The 21,305-nt window shown below is 41.7% G+C and overlaps 2 protein-coding genes across 5 annotated transcripts in view; one reads left to right on the top strand and one right to left on the bottom strand.

Annotated features, from left to right (window-relative positions):
• thyn1 (thymocyte nuclear protein 1) overlaps positions 1-21,305 on the bottom strand; it is a 42,475-nt gene that overhangs the window by 8,158 nt on the left and 13,012 nt on the right. The gene's annotated exons all lie outside the window — the stretch shown is intronic.
• On the top strand, positions 318-21,136 carry jam3a (junctional adhesion molecule 3a). Of its 3 annotated transcripts, XM_061682415.1 has the most exons (10): positions 387-464; positions 839-933; positions 12,854-12,925; positions 13,005-13,118; positions 13,266-13,418; positions 16,366-16,568; positions 16,828-16,927; positions 19,066-19,195; positions 19,271-19,322; positions 20,085-21,136. In XM_061682415.1, the coding sequence occupies exons 2-10, from the start codon at positions 861-863 to the stop codon at positions 20,118-20,120; spliced, it is 933 nt and encodes a 310-aa protein (XP_061538399.1). In that variant the 5' UTR covers positions 387-464; positions 839-860; the 3' UTR covers positions 20,121-21,136. The 3 variants fall into 3 exon arrangements, with proteins under 3 accessions (XP_061538400.1, XP_061538399.1, XP_061538398.1); XM_061682416.1 differs by lacking the exon at positions 839-933 and having other exon boundaries at positions 318-464; XM_061682414.1 differs by lacking the exon at positions 387-464 and having other exon boundaries at positions 491-933; positions 20,085-21,135.

Here is a 21,305-nt window from a genome sequence, read left to right as displayed (position 1 = left end):
GAATGACTAATATTGCGATAGTCCGGTGCAATGACCTTAGTGCAAAGGGCGCTGAGACTTCAAGGAGTGTATGCGGTTTAAAGTGACGAGTAGTGCGATCATCTGGGACAATGTTGGTTGTGCAAATGTTACAGATACTCCTCACTGTCCATATGTCCGTCCATGCATGCATCCACACGCCTTACGATATTCAGCAGGTGTTTGGTGCCTGCGAGGCAGAGCGCAGGGCGTACCCTCGCCGCACTGTAGCTATGGAAACTGGTCGATGGCAACATCCACCAGTCCTCTCTCTCGCTCTCTTCCTCTCTTTCTGCGACCCCCCCCCCCCCACCACACACACACACACCCTCGCCGTCACCTACTGCGAGGTGGCGGGCGCGTGTGCAGCCGTGAACGACAAACGAGGCGCCGCAAGATGGCGATTGTGCGACTGATGGCGTGTTGTGTGCTGTGCGCCAGCCTCGGTAAATCCCTCCACCTCCATCTCCATCGCACATAAGCTCGTGTCGCCGTTACGGACGCTCGTAGAGCGGCAGCCGCTCACTCAGCTAACATTCGGAGCAGCCCAGCCGCCGCTAAGTTAGCTCGACGTAAAAACAGGTTGAAAGGCACGTTCGACGGTTACGTATAGTTACTCACTCGGGGGACTGAACGTTCGTCAAAGAGAGCAATGACGTCGCCTCTTTTACGTGAGCAACTCTTTCGTGCGTCGGCGTGCACGTTGGTAGTTCCGCTTTCACTCCTCGACTTGATTTGAGTTCGCGGCAGGCGGCCGCCGGTGGGACGCGAGCTCGTTGTTAATTGTTGCGGGTTATTATCGCACGTGACGCGGTTATAGGTCAGCTGCATTGTCGGTCGCGATGGCGAGGAGCGGGAGGACAACATCTGCCTTGTGTGCGCCGTCACTTTGGCTCGTCGTGTGCGCCTTCATGTGTAAGTAGATCGTCCATGCTGCTTCACTTCACTACAACTGTAAATAATGGCTGTGCGTGTGTCAAGGGGCTTCGTGTATTTCGTGGCTTTTATTTACCCCCCAGAATGTCTTGTGCAGTACAGGGTGATATGAATGCGTCGCAACTGTTAATTGAGTAGTTTCGTAAACCAAACGCCATATTTTTAACCATGAACGTAGTTGCGTGTACGTGACATTTTTTTTGCCGAACAGAATCAGATGGATGCAGGTCAAAATGACTGGAGTAGATTGACTTTAATATAAGTCAGCGTAGCTCACGTTGAATAACAAAAGTCTGGGTCAGAAAATCAATGATTTCTTGGCTTTGCATCAAAGCATTTATGCGTCCCAAAAATCGGGACTGCGTGAAAAAAACAACAACAGAAACGTGTACAAATCGCAGCTGCTGGTCCAAAATGTGGTATGTTTAATATTTTTTTCACAAATCTATACTTTTGGTCAGTCCCATGTGTGTTTTATTTTAACAAATTATTGGCCAATCCAAAGTGTTGAAAAATAGTTGCTTTTTTTGGAGATACAATGTTAAATGACTCAACAAACATGAAACGCGATGGTTTTGGAGATGCGAGAATTGTTACTTAGAGCGTATGAGAAGAACCTCGGCTGTTGAGCCACACACCGCTTCACCGAGATATTATCGGGCTCCATTATGGTAAATTTCGATGACACAAATGCACAAAAGAAAAAACATTCTCGCTTGTCGTGCACTGTTTGCGTGTATATGTAAGGTAGTTACCTTTATTGACTCAGTCACAGGGCGAGTGGTGACGTCTCATCAACCCCGCTTAGAACAACCGCTCGGGCAGATGGATGCGGACGGTGTTGGGGTGATGTATTGTGCACGTGCTGGTGTGCGTGTGTGGTCATCTTGCTGAGTGGAAGCCGGCGGTGTGTTGGCTGGTGTCTACAAACGCTAGATTGCATCCGTAGGGTTTGAACTCCTGACCCGTGTGTGAATCAACGCACTGACAGGTAGAGCGTTCAATTATCAGACTACTGATGACGCTGCCGATGACGCGCTCATCGCACGTTTCCAGTAGTTTAAGCCTGTGAATTACGCGGATGAATCATTGCCATGCACTGTGTAGCCTTGGTCTGCAATTATGGTTATGTTGAAATTACATGGCCCTGTACGACCGGAGTCAGAGTTTGGTCCGCATATCCGACAGTAAGTCGGACTCGTTTCCGGTGAGGGTTGTACTGCGCCAAGGCTGCCCTTTGTCACCGATTCTGTTCATAACTTTTATGGACAGAATTTCTAGGCGCAGCTGAGGCGTAGAGGGGGTCCGGTTTGGTGGCCTCAGTATTGCATCTCTGCTTTTTGCTGATGATGTGGTTCTGTTGGCTTCATCAAGCCGTGACATCCAACTCTCACTGGAGCGGTTCGCAGCCGAGTGTGAAGCGGCTGGGATGAGAATCAGCACCTCCAAATCTGAGACCATGGTCCTCAGTCGGAAACGGATGGCGTGCCTTGGTTATACGTTTGACCTCAGACTCCGAAATGTGCTATGCATATAAAGCAGACCCAGATTCCTAAAAAAGTCAGCGCAAGCGATATCGTAAACACAACAGGAAGTGACCTAAGACCCTTCGAAGGAAAAAAAGTGCAAAATGTCCACATTTTTGCAGGCTTTATACTTTGGCGAAATCCTCCTACAGCTTTCATGTGAAAGTCTTAATTTTGCTCTGTAATTTAATTTAATTTCATTTAATCTAACGTACTATATGACGGGGGCGGGTCTTCAAACTTCATTTCACATTTTGCCACAAAACCGAAAATGCTTAAACTTGATCAAAGTCTCATTCGCGGTACGTTTCATCTAGAGCTACAAAAATCGTCTCACACTTGCATTGACCCCAGAAGGACAGAAACACGCATATACTCAAACCAACAGCAAGTGACCTGGGACCTCGTAAAAGTACCATTCGACCTTTTTCGCATGCTTGCAGATGCAATCCGTATAGTTAATCAAAAAGCTATTTGTGGTACGTCACACCTACACCTACCATACTTGGCAATTGTCATTGCAAACCATATCCTAAATACAACAGAAAGTGACCTACAACCTTGTAAATGTACACTTTTGGATAATTTACAGGTGTCACACTTTTGCGAACTTGTCCTACAAGTTTCATCAGAATCAGAACTAGAATTATACCAACACCTACGGAAATCCGGACACGTGTAGCACTCTGACACGAACAACAACTTAAATACAACCCATATTCAGGAAGTGACCTGTTACCTTTTCAATGTACAGCTGCGCACCTTTTTCCAACATTTGCATGGGTCATACTTTTGCACGTGTCCTCCAGCAGTGGTGTCCAATCTCTGGGGGAGGGGGGGGGGGGGGTGCTTTTGTGGGCCATCCTCCTCCATTCCATCATTTCCTCTATGTAACCTTTGGCATGACTTTGCAATTCTCCGACAACAGTGGTGTCCAACCTACAGCCCGCGGGCCATTTGCAGCCCGTCCTCCATTTATGTGCAGCCCGTTTTGCAGTGGAGGACTCCAGACTGCCCCTAAATGGTTGCATTTTGCCCCTGATGTAGTATGCACATAAGAATTATGTAAGCATACTACTATAACTATGTGATACCTTATGTAGTACAATACTACACTAATACCTAACCTACGGCCCAGGGGCTATTTGTAGCAGTAGTTTCCAACCTATGGCACGGGGACCATTTGCTACTTGTCCTGCGTTTTTGTGCGGCCCGCATTTACTCAATATAACCTTTGACTTTGCACTTTTCTGACAGCAGTGGTGTCCAACCTACGGCCCGGGGGCCATTTGTGGCCCCTACTCCATCATGCCAATACAGCAAACTGTCATGACCCCAAACTGCCAGTACCCCAACGGGGCCGGGGTGAGATGGCCCAATTATAGCTGCTCGCAGCTATAGTTACATATTGTTTTTCGAAAATCGGCAGATCCACAACTCGCTGGTTCATTTTCTTTTGGTTTCCACAATGGTGGAGCAGATAGTAGTTTTAATGAATCAGTGTTTATTAATGACCATAAATTCTTAAAATAGCACACAAAGTAAGAAAATGTATGTTTGGTAGATTATTTGTTGTAACAATGCTTCTTGGCAATAAATCCTATACCGTTAGAAAGCCTGTTGATATCGTTTTTCCCTGGTGCCACGTTTGTATGGAACACGCATTTGCGGGATGAACAGCACAGCTGAGTATGTGGTTTGCACCCATTAAAAGATTTGCCAAATCTTCTTTGCCACTGCCAAACAGCTTATTGTGCTGTTAATTTTTGTGGAAGCAACACGATGCATGCACATCACAATTGTAATGGAGCAGACTGCAGTAATTTGATTTTTTTAAAGTGCAGTTAGTTTGCTATTGAACATAGAGTTATAAACTGATGATCAATGTTTAATTTTAAGGAACTGACTGATGTTTGCATGTAAAAGTAGTGATGGCGCAGATTGATGTTACTTTATTTTTTACAAATCAATTGCATTTAACTTTTAATAATGCATTAGAAGTTAGGAGCACATGTCTGACAATAAGCATCTAATTTTGCTGAACCGATTCAGATTGATTCACGCAGGTTGGTCAAAATCATGATGCAGCAGATTGTCGTTACTATATTTAAAAAAAAACGATTGTTAAAGTTTTGACAGTAAGCATAAATTTGGAAGCAGATGTCTGACAGGAAAGGTTTATTTTTGCGGAACCACTCTGATACACGCGTGTCACAATCATGCTGCAGTGGATGCTTGTTACCTTGTCTTAATTTAGTAATGAGCATAATGTTAATGTTTGGTGAGATTATGGTTACGGTTGGTAAAATATTGCTGTAATGTGTAGTAAGTGACTTGCCTCAACAAGGTAGCTGTCCCCACGGGATCAGGATGATACATGTGAATATTCTCATTCTCGGGATCAGCAGTTATCCTAATGGTGAAGTCATCATCACCCTTGAGGGTAAAATAAAGGGAGTATACTATTTATGCCAAAGAATGACTTCAACGTTTTAACAGTGAGGATTGCATTATTGTAGATTACGTGACTGAAGGAAAAGGGGCTGAATAACACTTCCTTTCTCATCCCCCTCAAGTATTTGTGACAACATGCTCACGGTCTAAACTCACTGGTTGTTTTCACAGAATGGATCCCAACAGCCTAGTTGCTCGCATGTTTGCCGAGGCTGCTGGAATGTCTGGGAAAGGGGCTTTTTTTAGCCGCCTTCATATTTTGGCGCGTAAGAGGATTGTGGGACGTGACTATCCGAATGCACGTTTCTCCACACAGCAGAATGCGCTTTGTATGACGAGTCACTGGAAGAACACAGGGATTAAGACATCCCGGGATTATTGTGGTCATTCTCCAGTATTGTCTCCCCGCTGACCCTCATTGTGCCACAGAGACACCATTGTCGCATGCTCGCTTTTATTCTCCGCTCCTTATGGCATTTAGTACGACATTGTCTTCTTTCGTTCCCACGGCCTACATTTTGTTTAGGGTGACAACCTCAATAAAAACAATGAACTGGATTAGAGACAGACATTTGACTGCATTTCTGTGATGAACCAGTAGGAAAATTTACAATCATGTTTTCAGTTGGGTGGAAGAATCTGTCTGTGAATGTTGTGAACTCCTGTTTAGATGCGAGTGTTGTACTGACAATTTTGAGGCCTCAAGTATTACTAGGTCGGAATGTGAAAAAATATGACTAATAGTAAAATGTATGAGTTATTATGAGAAACCAAAAAAGAATAGTAGTCACAATTTTACAAGAAATGTAGGACCGTAGTATTGGGGGTGGGTGGGTGGGGAGATTGCATTGAAATATTATCCATCCATCCATTTCCTTTACCGCTTATCCTCACGAGGGTCGCAGGCTGCTGGAGCCTATCGCAGCTATCTTTGGGCAGGAGGCGGGGTACACCCTGAACTGGTCGCCAGCCAATCGCAGGGCTATTATGAGAATAAATTCAGATTTTTTTTCTTTTAGAAAAAGTCCTGTTTGGCATTTTAGATAAAAAGTAATCATCGAGGACAAGGCTCCAAGTTAAACGATCCCTGATTGCCCAAGTCAAAAATAGTTACGGGAAAGCCAGCAAAACATACAACATTCCCGATCGGGCAAGCGTTTGAAAAAAAAACCAAATGTCGTATCTAGGGATGTCACAATAGTCACGATATTGCGAAATTAAAAGTGGCCTTGTCTTGGCATAAAATAACAAGCTGTTGTGCTTAAAATGTAGTTTTGTGCCGTCTGCTCAAAAGCCAAGCCGGTTAGCCAGGTTGCTAGAGGGCTTCACTTCTCATTTGAGCGTAAACGCACCCGATTAAACACGTAACCCATGTGACCCATGTGTGTACGTCTGAAGAAATACACGTATTGGCTGACTGGCCCCCGTGACCGCAGCGTTGAGATGAGTGCGTTAGTGTTGCAACTTGCTATGGCGTACTACTACTCCATCAGAGCGTTCACAATCAACTGGGCGAGATGGAGGCGCCTTGTTGTTCACGCCGGCCTCTGTCCCAGCAAACGCAGACCCACAGGCCGGGATCAGTTGCTTCGCAAAGTGAGCTTCCTGGCCTGCGGCGGCCGCCACCGGCAGGATACTCCGTGAGTTGGAGCTATGTGTGTCGCCGCCGCCGAGAGACGAGAGTAGACAATTTCTCAATGAACAGTTTTGTTATTGTGCGCATAGCATGATTATTGCTGCAACAATAATAGCGTTTTGGAGGTACTGTATACAAATGAAAACATTGGATCGATGGGGATAGAAGTGCACAGTAATACAGTCCCTTCCAAAAGTATTGGAACAGCAAGGTCCTTCGATTCCTTTGTTTTTGTTGTATACTGAAGACGTTTGGGTTGTTATTTACATCTAGATGTGTTAACACAACTCAGGACAGAGCACCTTTTGGCTTGCCACGGACAAGCAAAAGGTTTCAAGCAAGTGCTTAAAAAGTTAACTCCGAGCCCTGGAGAAAAATAGTTAAAATTTTATGAGAATATAAGTCGGAAAAGTTCATTTATTGTTCATGTTAGGAGAAAAAAGTCTCAATTTTATGAGATAAGCATCATATAATTACAATAAATGTCATATGAAGATTTTTTGGGTGACTAATCTTGCGAAAAAACTTTTTTAATTGTAACTTATAACATTACGACTTTCTGTAATATTAGGACTTTCATTCTCGTAATATTATGATTTCATTGTCATTACATTCAGACTTTATTCTTGTAACATTCTGACCTTATCGTAATACTATGACTAGGAATATTAGGACTTACTTTCTTGTAACATTATGACTTTATTCTTGTAACATTAGGATTTAATTCTCATGGCATTGCGATTTCATTGTTCGATTGCAACTTCATTCTTGAAACATTTTGGCTTCCATTCTCCGAAACAATAAGACCTAATTCTTGAAACATACAGACTTAATTCTCATAATGTCACAACTCCCATTGTCATGACATTACGATTATATTCTCGTTACATGACAACATTAATATTGTAATGTTACTACTTAACATACAATTTTCTGCTCATACTATTGTGACTTTTGGAATATTACAACTGTCATTATCGTCACATTCGATAATTTTTATTGATCACATTACGACTTTATAATTGTAACATTACAGCTATTTTCTCAATTTACTCTATTTAATCTGTTTATTGACTCAACAGATGTGACCTATTAGAATCTCTGGCAGCGTCAAGCGTGTTTTATTGATCTAATTGAATGAAGGTGTTTATGTGCAGAATAACCCATTACGTAGTGCTATGTGAAAGCACTGAATCCACAAATGTTATGCTTTTCTTTTCTTCTCTTCCTCGTGAAAGTACCTCATGCCTTTGTAGTGTAGCTGTTTTACTAATAAGCCATAATGCTACACCTCTGGCCTGCCCGCCACGTATGAAGCTGTTAAAGGATAATCCACAAATTGTGAGGGGATTGTTTGCTGGACAAGCTCAATTTGTTTGGGATGTCCAGTCACAACTGGAGTAAAAATAGCTTTCACTTCCCCCACCACCATGTTCAGGGTGAGAAAAGTCAGCGAGGGAGACAGAAGCCGAGGCCTGGGAGTCACGTCTCATCTGCGCACAGCGACGCGTTGATACGACTTGCTGCTCGGGCAGGAGCCATGTTTTCATCGCTCCCACACGCCCCGCATGTGTGTTTGTGTGTGTGTGTGCGCGGGTGCGTGTCCGAGAGCATGTTGGTGGCGTCCTGCTCGGAGGCGAGGGGAGTGATGTCGTGCGGTAGCGGGCCGCTTTGAATAAAGACCTGAATTAGTCAGAAAGCTGCGGGGGAACAAGGAAAGGGAATGTCTTGTGTTGCACAAGGCTTTTATTTGTCTTAATTTCAGCCTCCATTTTGGGGTCTTTTATCCGAACCCCAGTGGGCGTGTGGATGCCTTCATGACCTAGCAGGGGGGGGTTATTCAGTCCCATGTGTGCCCTGCTCTTATCCACATGAGAATCACCACAGACAATGGTTAAAGCCCCAGCGGATTGTGAAAACATTCACCACACCAAATTTATAATGACCCCATTTGTGAACACTTTCTCACCCTGTTCTCATCTCGGCTTCCTGCTCATCCAGGAGCATTACCATATACATTTTTGAATAACAGCAATGATGTTGAAATACTGTCAGATTAAAGTTGTCATGAAGAATTCATGCTATTGTGACCAAAAAAAATACATTTTGAAATGTTTAACTTTTCACAAAAAATAGTCGTAATTTTACGACTCGTCGAAATAGAAAAAAAAATATAGCTCAGTGGATGAATTTGAATATCTTAAGTTAAAAAAAAACAAAACACACATTTTACAAAAAAGGGGCGATTTTGTGAAAAAAAAAAAGCTTTAGAAATAGTTGCAACCCTAACCCTTTCACAAGAATAAAGTACTGTCGTAATATTCAGGGGTGGCCGCGGCAGCCTCAGAGAGAAAGCCGGTCATTCTCGCCGGTGGGCGCGGCCACCCCAATGGTGGGTGATGGCCCCAATAACGTTTTTTTCACAGTGAAAAATTGCGACTGGTAATATTGTAAGAATGAATGAGAGGAAATTTGTAGTATTGCAACATTAAAGTTGTAATTTTACAATTACACAATGCACATTGGTCATTGCACAGGACTATTGCAATATTAGTCATTCGAACTGCTCTAAGTGCGAGAGGACTCTGCATCTTTTTGCACAATTGTTTTTTTGTCAATGTCTTAATCAAAGTGTTCTGTAAATTGACTGTCTGTTGTACGAGAGCGGCTCCAACTACCGGAGACAAATTCCTTGTGTGTTTTGGACATACTTGGCAAATAAAGATGATTCTGATTCTGATTCTGAATAGAGTAGAAATATTCCAACAATTAAGTTGTCATTTTTGGAGTGGGAAAAGTCGCAATTTTATTTCATCGAAAGAGATGTACAATAAATTAACTAAAGAAGTATTTTTGTTGTTTAAAAATAGAAAGTCATACTCATGTGACATACACCATATGCATTTTTGAGAATAAAGTGGAAATATTCAGAGAATTTTTTTTTTTGCAGAAAATTGCAACAGTAGAAAATAGATTTTATTACAAGATTTCTTTTTTGATAAAAAGTAAACATTTTACAATAACAATATTATAGTCCTTAATTGTGCACTATTGTAATATTTAAATCAGCCTAGTTTGTGGATTCACCTTTTCTTCCTGCCCCCAATTTTGACACCGAAGCATCCTGCTATTTGGGGAAAAAAAAAGAAAAAAAAAAGTTGGCATTTACTTAAATAACACAGATTGCTTTGAGGAGTCCACTCAAGGAAGGACAGCTAAAATCTTCAGAGTTACTGTATGCTCTGTGTGCCCAAGGCCAAACAAGAATGATGATTAAATATGCAGCACATTTAAGCACGGTTAAGTAATTTGCGCTTCTGCTTTATGCGGCGCCCACATTTTTTGTTTATTGCTCACAATCTGCATAAATTTAAAATATGAAGGCGTTTACCTGTACCGAAAGCTGCCATTATTATATTTTAGGGTGTACAAACAACAGCTGACGCAAATGTATTATTTAGCAGCGATGCTTCAGTTTGTCAAGAGAGCAGCACGCCTGTCAACTTGACATCACATAGCAGTTAAGATAATGCTCTGGTCTGGTGTGTTCTCATGTCATGTTACAACATCAGACTTGGTCTCCTCTTTGTGGTCTTCTAACTTTCTTCCTATTAACTATTAACATAACAGGCCGCACATTATGCTTGCTGTGGCCTATCTGCATGCCGCAAAGTCTCCAGCTAGTGAAGAGCAGACCGCACTCATGTACTTGGACCTCGAGGCCGTGTGAAACAGTGAGGATGCATTGATCAGCCGTGTGTGCTTTTTAGTCTTGACATGATGCGGAATAAGAATAGTGGGAAAAGGGCATTTCCAACACAAGTGAGGGCAGTTTAAAAGGAAAAAAAAAAGGCCTTTCATGGCGCATTGTTTTGCATATTTTGTCCTTCCCATTTATCTAAATTCTATGCATCCATTTTCTATATTGCTTGTTTGAGGCATACTTTTCGAGAACCTTTTTGGTTAACCGCTAACCTATACAATCTTTGGAAAATTCATCAATTTTCTACACCGCTTATCCTCACTAGGATCGTGGGTATGCTGGAGCCTATCCCAGCTGTCTTCAGGTGAGAGACCGGTTACACCTTGAACTGGTCGCCAGCCAATCGCAGGGCACATATAAACAAACAACCATTCACACTCATATTCATACCAACGGACAATTTAGAGTCTTCAATTAACCTACCGTGCATGTTTTGGGGATGTGGGAGGAAACCGGAGTACCCGGAGAAAACCCACGCAGGCATGGGGAGAACATGCAAACTCCATCCTAGCTGACGTTGGGCAAGCAAATCGTAGGGAAACAAACATCATCACTCACATTCGCACCTACGGAAAATTTTAAGTTTTCACCGAACCTCACACACACGTTTTTGGAATGTGGGACAAAGCCGGACTACCAGGAGAAAACCCTTGCAAGCACGGGAGAACATTCAAACTCCACACGGGTTCGAGGGCAGAGATTCGAACCCCAAACCTTAGAAGTGTGAGCCACATGCGCGAACCACAAGTAACACCAAGCTGTTCTAATTCATATTAGGCACCGAACCCACCCGGTTAATAAAATTGCAATTTGATGAAATTTCTTTGATCAACAAAGAACCTCTCCGAATTTTCTGAACTCCTGTTTCCATAGCAGTATCATATTGCGCAAAATCATGCCTGAAGTGATAATTGTTCTGAGACAGCAAATTAGTTGAGAGTGAATCAACAGCGCTTCTGCTTCAAGACACAATAAACAATTCCACGCAATCCACCAGAGATGTCAAAAGTACTGGTATCAGTACTTAAGTACAAAAAAAACTAGTAAACGTACTGAAGCCATACCCTGGGGGAAACAATGGACAAAACATCCATACATCCATTTTCCATGCAGCTTATCCTCACAAGGGTCGCGGGCGTGCTGGTGCTTATCCCAGCTATCTCTGGGCGAGAGGCGGACTACACCCTGAACTGGTCGCCAGCGAATCGCAGGGCACATATAAACAAACAATCCTTCAGACTCACATTCACGCCTATGGGCAATTTAGAGTCTTAAATTAATCTACCATGCATGTTTTTGGAACCTGGAGTACCTGGAGAAAACCCATGCAGGCACGGGGAGAACATGCAAACTCCACACTTTGAATCCGGGACCTCAGAACTGTGATGCAGATGTGCTAACCAGTCGGTCACCGTCACAAATATAAAGTTTTAAATTTTGGACAATAAAGTCACATTATTACGAGAACAGTTGTAATTTTATGAGAATAAAGTAGTACTTATAGGAGAATGAAGTGGCATTATTACAAGAATAAAGTTGGAATTTTAGGAGAATAAAATCAAATTATTATGAGGAGATCCTCAGCAATTTTAGTAGTACTTTAGGAATTAGTACTTTTGATCAATTTTATCCCATCCTGTCTGTCCAATACAAAGCCCATATCACCAAATTTGGTAACTTTTATATTGTTATCAGAAAAAACAACAGATTTTCTTTGTGTTGCTACTTTAAAGAACAAAACAATAAAGAATGTGGAGAAACACTGTGTTTTTCATTGGACAGCAACAGTGTTTATCATATTGGCTGTAGTGTACAGATAATTTATTACCAGAGATTGCAATCCGTGTTGATATTTTGTCCCAACTATTGAAAGGCTATTGTAAGGCTATATGGTTATTAATGTAATTGTATCATGCATCATACAAAGAGATATTTCTAATGCTTTGCTCCTCTCCTGGGGCAAAATAACGTGACCACATCTTGATATACAGTAGCTCCTGGATTGTGCCGGTGAGTGCGTCTCTGCCCATACCTAATAATTTGACAAATGCATCTACCCGTAAAGCTCAAAGTCAGCACTCTAACCTCCGCCTACGTCTGAAGAAAAGCCAGCATAGTAAAAGGCCGTCACCACCAAAATATTTATGGCCTGGTGCCGTATCGTTATGTTTTTATGAGCGGCAATTGAACATTCGGCGCTTCCCCTCTTGCGAACCGCTGCTAGCCGCATTATTATCCAATTAACCACCAAAAAGGAAAGCGATAGACTTGGTGGAAGCGTGCTGTGTGTACCCTCACTCAGTTTTGGGTTAATCTTCTTGGATAGAAATAAGAAGCATTTAATACTTCTCGTCGCAGGGAGCGTGTGTGTGTGTGTGTGTGCGTGTGTGTGTGTGTGTGTTTATCATGATAATCCTCTTGTTTATAAGGCGAGTTGCCCAGCTGCTAATGTCTGCTAATGAAAACTCCATCAGGGTGACTCAGCATTAAGTGTTTTTTTTTTCTCCTGTCTTTCCGCAGTCCACATCCCATCATCGCTCGCAGTAATCCTCCGGACCACGGACAAGATCGTGTGGGCAAATGAGTTTGAGCGTAAGTTGCCGCAACCTATTTTAGCTAAAGTAGCTTTTCTTTCCAATTTGCGTTGCCCTTTTTTCCCTTCCTCACATAGCCGTCGAGCTGACCTGCTTAATAGAGTCCATCTCCACCAACAACCCAAGGATTGAGTGGAAGAAGATTAGGAATGGCATCCCGAGCTATGTGTACTTTCAAAAGAAGATAGCAGGTGAAGTGACACCGCAAGCTGAGGAGAATGAATGCAGGCTCTCCGAGAGAACTCTGCTTTGAATTCCGTTTGTGACCCGACCCGAGTCGTGCTGTGTTTTTCAATCAGCCATTGTAAGGTGTTTTTTTTCCTCTCTCCTCTCAAAAGGCGACTTGGAGAACAGGGCGCAGCTCAGAGAGCCGGCAAACATTGTGATCTTCAATGCCACCCGCGCAGACACGGCCGAGTACCGCTGCGAGGTGGCCGCCATCGACGATCAGAGGGACTTTGATGAGATTCTCATTAGTCTTGCAGTGAGAGGTGTGTGAAATTACAAAAACAAGGAAATCTTTTTGTCAGATGCCTCTTTCCCAAAATGTGTCTGTGAGCAAACCGTTCTGAATTTTGCCAAGTTGTGACATCACAATTATGCAAATTTACATAGTACCGCCCCCACACTGAGTTTCTCAGCCTGGAACTTGGCAACTAGGCTGGGCGAAGATCTCGCAATTTGGACAGACTACACAGAAACACAATCATGTCACACCAATCGCTAAGTTAGCGTTACCCAAAGCATCATCATCACTAGTTGCTCATAACCGATACACCACATGTTCAAATCCGCTATGCTGAATTTGACTAATGTCATTCAGCGGCTTAGTGATGAAGTATTGCCTCAATGAGTGAAAATACAATCTATGCTTTTACTATCTAAGAGGGTGATCGGTTGAGCAGTGGTTAATTTTAATAAAACAGCACTGCTCCCTCCAAACAGAATTCAGCAAGGCAAAAAAAAAAAAAAAATTAAAAATAGGAGGGGGTGGGGGAGGGACAGATTTTGTTGGTATTTTGAAAACTTAACATTGTGGAAAAAAAGGTGCATAATAAGTCTCATTAAAGGTCAAACGCCAATCGACCAAATTGTTTGATTTTTGGAGCAATTTTTCTCATAGGAAATAACAGAAATACAATTAATCTTTTCCAGGCTCAGATTGTCACCATCCTTTAGTAACTGTACATTTTTAAGTAAGAATTTAACATTTGTAACTTTTACAAGTGTAAAATATGACACGTACTTCTGGGTAGCAACAGTAGCAACAGTGCTGATGGCACCGCTACGAAACAAACCATTCTATGTCATTTGACCACAATTAGCACAATGATTTTACCATTCTTTTCTACCGCAGTAGTTTAAATATGTGTAGTCTCAGTGGAAAAGATGTTACGTGAGGTGAATTGCTCCCAAGGGAGACAGATCACCACTCGAAATGTACCTTTAAACAGGCCAATTGATTCAAAAACAGATGTGGTGGAAATTCAGACGTAGTTAACATGATCATTGTAGAACTAGCTAATTGACTTTTCTGTTGCTTGGCTTAATGGATAGCATGTAGTAGAACTAACGTTTGCTAGCAGGCAAGCTTTTTTTGTTTTGCTAAATTATTCAAAGACAACCCAATCAAACATATAATATTACATATCTGAGAAAATGTCTTCCACAAACCCAATGATGGAGGTTTGGTTCCCAGTCTGTCCCTTTAGAAGTGGCTAGTACATAGCTGGGCAGACTTGGAATCTTCTCTGTGCAACTATTTACGACAGACACTATTCATCCTCCTCGCCCACAGGGTCCGCTGGATTAATTTAGATTTTTTTTTTTTAAGGGCCCTTTAACGTGAAAATAAAAATATCTTATGAATTTGACACCCCACAGTGGAGAGTGATGGTAGAAGCCTGCCAAATTTGAATAAATAGAAAATTCTCCCAAGTATATAAAATTAAGCGTTCATTGACACCACCTCCAAGCTGTAGGATGCTGTGGCTGTGTCTGCTGAATGCGCTGAAAACACGCCCTGCTCGACCTTCACCTGTCAATCCAATATGCATCTCTGTGAGCCACACACAACGTTTGCCACAGGCTGCCTTGAATAACGTCTTGCTGTGTGAAATAAACAGTTAACGTTCCCTGAAGTCTGTCATGAGGACCCCCACACACCGGCACACCAAGCCAGGCAGTGACATATTAGACGACCCCGTCCCTGGTTTAGCCAGCTTGTTAGCTCGTGTGGGGAATTGGACGGGCTCGCGTACCGACGGTTGGGCTGTCAAATTTTTCATCCCTTGCTCCGTGCACTTACGTGTACATGGCTCCGCATAACAGGGGCACTGTATCCCAAATAACACACAACACTTCAGAGAATATGATTTTTTTTCCAGGTTGTAGGCATTGCTCGACGACTAACTGCACTACTAGTGGTAGAAATGGGCCAAGTTATTATTACTAAGGAAGTGGCAGTTGCACCGAATAGCTACTGATAAAATGACGGCGCTCAGTACACACGTGGATAATATTGTTGGTACCCTTTTGTTAATGAAATAAAAACCCACAGTGATCACAAAAATAACTTGAAAATCAGACATTTCTTTTGAATTCTGGGTCAACAGAATTATTAATTAAAAAAAAAAAAAAAACTAATGAAACAGGCCTTGACAAAAATGATGTCATCCCTTGAAAAGAAAATAAATAAATAAAATCAAATAATCTGACCATGAGGACATGTTCAAACAAGGTGTCTCCTCTCATTACTGTCACAGGTGCCTTCAAACTTGTAGTCATTCAGTCGGACTACTTAAAAGGGTGACCAGTAATCATTGTGCTGTATGGTGACATGGTGTTTACTACACTAAACATGGACCAGAGGAAGTGAAGGAGAGAGTTGTCTCAGGAGATCAGAAAGAAAATTATAGACAAGATTCAAGTTTTTTCTGTGACCACTGTGGGTTTTTCTCTTATTAACAGAGGGGTACCAACAATTGTATCTACGTGTGTGTATAGTGGGGAGGTCCACTTAATGCTCGAAAGTCCAAGTGTGGACTTGAGTTTTTTAATCCCACACAAAAAATCCGGACAACTGAAGTAGTAAAAAACAGTTCAATGCTATATATCTCCACAATTCAGTACTAAATTGTTCAGTCTTTGCACCTGGATGTTTTCAGCAGTTCAAACATATTTAATGTATTTAGAAACATAACACCAAAATCACTTAACAGGGTCTTTTAAGTAAATCTAAAAAAAAAAAAAAACCTGGTGGAGCAATCTCGAGCACAATGGGTTTTTGTCATCGTTTCAGTTCTGGTCAGTGGTAATCACGTTTACTTTCTGCTACCTGGAAGTACCCTAGCACCTATTGTTTACAAACAATCTGAAAAGGTCCATAGCAGTCTTGCTTTGACACAAATCAACACGAAATATGTATGTTTTGCACAGTGAAACCCGTGGTGCCCCGATGCAGCGTGCCCGAGGCGGTCACGGTGGGCACATCGTCCGAGCTCAGGTGTCTGGAGAACGAGGGTTTCCCGGCACCCATCTACCGCTGGTTCCACAACAACGAGGAGCTTCCCCAGGACCCCAAGAACACGCCCAAGTTTATCAACGCCACATACACCATTAACACGGACACCGGAAGCCTGGTACAACACATCCCTTAATTAGTCCATTTGGAGAATTGTATGCCTTCTCACTTATGCAGGAAGAAACTTTTCCCCTCCCCAGTAAAAGCCAAGTCTAAATTATTTTTGTTTATTAAGCGTATAGGCCAAAGCAGCCGCTCGTATACAAACCTGTCTATATTTGTGTGTCCTCTGATGTAAATCCTGGACACGAGACATTTTTTACATTTGCCGACAATGCAGCAGAGTGTCACTCAACTGACTTGACATTTCTCCTCAGAAATTCCGCAGGGTGAGGAAGGAAGACGCGGGGGAGTACTATTGCCAAGCCATGAATGACGCAGGTCACGCCCAGTGTCCCTCCCAGTGGATGGAAGTCTGTGAGTGACGTGTGATTGCGTTTGCACTTTGGACAACTATGAGGAAAACGTGGGCATTTAGTACGTGGACAGTGATGCAATGCAAAAGAGCAGAATCAGATACTATTGACGAAGAGTATAGTTCTAAATAGGAATATTGCACATAATTCATCAGTTCTCCACTAAGTGGAGCAGCTACACTTATAATCCATAAGATGTCCATTTGAATATGTTGTGGTTGTCTGTGACCATGCATTCGTCATCCTTTCTTTCACGCATGATGACCAAAGAGTTTACCAGCTATTTGATTGGACACTTCATTAGGTTCACCTGCACCATCTAATGCAAAGTTTATTTTGGTTTTTATAAAGTCCTCCAAGGGCCAATACAAAATGTATGATAACATATCACCTATCAAGCAAATGGTTATTCATTATGACACAGTGCTTAACATATTTATTAGATCAGGTCCATAATATAAGGTTTATGCCACAGTCGCCTTAAATTAACCACCAAGTGTTAATAGAAATATCATTTACTTATGTTTCTGTAATGGTTTAACAAGCAGATCGTGTGTGTAATGCTAAAATACACTGAACTAAAATATAAACTTTTGTTTTTGCTCCCATTGTTCATGAGGTGAACTGAAAAGATCTATGTCTTTCAATGTACACACAAGGCCCACATCTCTCAAATATTGTTCACAAATCTGTCTTAATCTGTGGTACTGAGTACTTCTATTTTGCCAGAATAATTCATCCACCTTCCAGGTGCGGTATAACAAGATGCTGATTTGACAGCATGGTTATTGCACAGGTGTGCCTGAGGATGCCCACAGTAAAAGGCCTCTCTAAAACGCATTGGGCCGACATAAGAAACAGTACTAAAAACTTGGACTTCTACAACATCCCGAGGAAATCACAATGTTCCAGGAATATTTTTAGAACAGGCCCGTGGGCTACTCATGTGATACTTGGGGCCGACCTGGTGCCCGCCAGCAACCATGTTGCTGACACCTGTTATAGTGGAGGAACTGTTTGTAATATCGTGGTGCCTTGAGATATGAGTGACCTGATTTAGCAAGTTTTTCAATATATGAGCCATCATTCAGGATTTTTTGCTTTGACAAGCGAGCTCAAGAGATATGAATGTTGTATATTGGTAGTGAACGAGACACACTTTACAAAAAGCAGCTATTTGGCAAATAGTGAAGATTTCATCAAAAAATAGGCTTCAAGCTTTGTTGTCACTCCCAGTTTAACGTTTACCGTCAAACTAAACAAAAACAAAGAGAATTACACTGTGTATTTGAAACAATCGTCATTTAGCCTTTCAGCCTAATATCTTAATGCTAATGCTAAACAGCATCTAACAAACAAACTGGGCAGCAATATGTAAATTGACAATCTAAATGTATTCACATTCATATACCTTTTATCCTTTGCATATAACGAGTAATATTAGTGCCATACTGGTGAAATTAGAGAAGTGTTGAGGCGCGATTATAAATCCCATGAAGCAGGACACGCCCTGCTGTAGTATGATTGGCTGCTGCATCCAGGCAGGACTGTTTGCGCCAGTGAGAGTCATCATATCGTAATGTAATTAAGCAACAGTATATCCATCTGTCTTATACTGCCCCCATGTGGCCAAGGCAGACACACCATCAGGAGCAGCATTCAGTTAATGCAATGTGACAAACTGTTTAATTCTTAATTGTTTGATTATGTCATTACTGTATGTTTTTATGGAATACAATATTATGAAGTGCTATTTTCCCTCATTGAAATAACACATTACACATTTTTTATGGGGGGGCTGGAACAGATTAATGGCATTTCCATTCAGAAAAGAGGATTTGTGAAAAGTGTTTTTGAAGTATGAGCGTGGTCAAGGCACGAATTAAACATGGAGGCACCACTGTATTTTGCCCCATCTGGAGCTGAGATAACCAGAATATTATAATCAGCTCACTTGATGCTGCAGTTCTGCACAAAACTACGACCACAATAATATTCTAAAATAGATGCTGAAAGCGTCAGTCATAAAAGAGCATGATGAACATAAACTGATTAGATTCTGTTGGTGTACCTAATAACTTAATTGTATATTATTGGTACACAGAAGGTCTATACTGTTTTTTTTTTGTTTTTTTACAGATGATGTCAACGTCCTCAACATTGTTCTCAAGTCTGTCGGCGGAGTGCTAGCGGTCATTTCTGTGATGGGTTGCATTTGGCATTGCGTTCCACGCGTCTTCTCCACCAAAAAAGGCCACAATGAAAACGAGTGAGTGTCTTAATACTAACCTGTCCACTTCCATGTTGACAAGATGTGCATTTATGATGTTGTATTTTGTTACAGATTCACTTGGCCGGCACAGAATGACGGAGTCGACTATGGCGATGCAGATGAGGTATAAAATTGAGCATATGCTAAAGTTAGACGGGGCCTTTTTTCAAAAATGTGAAAGACATCTGTTCAGAACTTTGACGGATTGTGAAGTAACAGTTTGACTAACAGGTTGACTAATTTACCTACACCGCCTCCATGCCGAGTTCTCTGCCCATGACTTCAGAGTACAGGCAAGCACAATCATGCCAAAGCCACAAGCTAAGCAGAGCTGCATTGTAAGCACAAGATTGTCGTTAGCTTCTGAGAAGCGGCACATACTTGAATGTTCAGCTAAGTTGTTGATGAGGGTAAGCGAGGCGATGCCTCTCTGCCGCATGCGCTACATTACCGGATCAAGACCCTGCTGCCTTAATGAGTAGAAATACAATAAATGACTTTACTGCCTTTATAGGCACTAGGATTTTTCGTCACACTCTTGGGTGCCGCTTCGCTTCTGCAGGTAGTGGCCGCTTGCCTTGCCGCAAGCCCCTAACTTCGCCCCCGGTTGTCGTGGTAACAAAAGATTAAGTGGCCGCTTGCCTTGCCGCAAGCCCCTAACTTCTGCATTGACCTGCAGAAGAGAGGGGGAGGTTGAGCAGTGGGTCATTTCCATAAAAGAGGACCACGCCCTCAAAACAGTCCAATTTCAGTCGTTGTTTAAAAAGACTGATAATTCTTGATCCTTGGGATATTTAGATGAATTAAGACACCTGGAAACTGTTTTAAATTGCGAGGAAGAAATGCATGTCTCAAGACTGAAGTACTATTTTTTTTCTTCTTTCAGGGACATTTCCGCCACAAGTCGTCATTCATCATCTGACATTAAGTAGAAGTGACGACGAGGTTAATGTGCAACAACAATGGCACGTTCGGTTAAGTTCAAGCTGTAACATGGCACACACTGATGCACATCGAAATCAAACCAACTTGCCAAAGTAATGTTCTATATGGTTTTGTGACACTAGTTTGTTTTTATAGCGTTGACAGATTTTATATTTGACTGTTCAGTATTCCTTTCATCAGCCACCGCTCACTTGTAGAATTTATTTTTTTATTTCCCACATTTTTCTACTAGACAGTAAAGTCATTCATTCACTTCCAAACTGTGACATTTAGCCAAATGATGGTGGCAAGGGATGTGTCGGAGCAACATTCCATCACAAATTTTGAAACTAATTCTCTTTTCTAACGGTTTTTTTTTAATACACTGAACTTGTTTTACAGAAGTCGTCTTGTGTTTTGTCTGTGCTCATGTGAGAAACATTGTGTTATTTTTTTTCTTTTTCCAAGTGACCATGGGTTTAAAGCAGTATTTGTACATATTGAATTTGTACTGGCAATAAATAGCAAATTGAAAACAGAGGATATCAGATAACATGAGGCACAATTTATCCGCCTTGAGCATAGTTACAAATGAGAACATTACATGTACAAGTTACCCAGTGGATCTGAATACGATATATCCCACTTTGCTGCAAATTTAGAATTTACTATTAAAAAGTGGCAATGTAAGACTACAGAGTGCTGTTTGTGTATAAGTGACCTTCTGTGTGTTAATACTTTTTTGGTTGTAGGTATTGGACATATTGTCCAGTTTTGCCTCAATATTGTACATAAATGCTAAAATGTTTCCCCCCCCCCCCCCCCCCCACCCCCCACCCCAGTACCTTATTGTAAATAAGGCAATAAGCTGTTCAAATTGATCATTTTACAGTACAGTATTTACTGTCTAGTGTTGTTTCAAACTTTTTTTGTCTTCATGATTTGTGTAAAAACTCAGGAACTGTTGTTGTACAATGCCTACTGTCAATGGTTGATTTTTGTTATGATTAAAATACATTTGAACTGTTGATGCTTGATTGTGTCCTTTTTGCTGCAAATGAAATGTGATTAAGAAAAACGTGAATTTATAATGTGACTGCGGAAAATGCCTTTTTTTAAAAAAAATATAGTTCATCATAGTTTGCATTGTTCTTGTACCGAGTGTTTAATTCTTATTTATACT

The sequence above is a fragment of the Phycodurus eques genome, chromosome 7 (genome assembly GCF_024500275.1).
Source record: "Phycodurus eques isolate BA_2022a chromosome 7, UOR_Pequ_1.1, whole genome shotgun sequence".
Taxonomy (NCBI): domain Eukaryota; kingdom Metazoa; phylum Chordata; class Actinopteri; order Syngnathiformes; family Syngnathidae; genus Phycodurus; species Phycodurus eques.
Note: the sequence above shows the minus strand (reverse complement) of the source record. Positions and strands in the feature narration are given on the sequence as shown.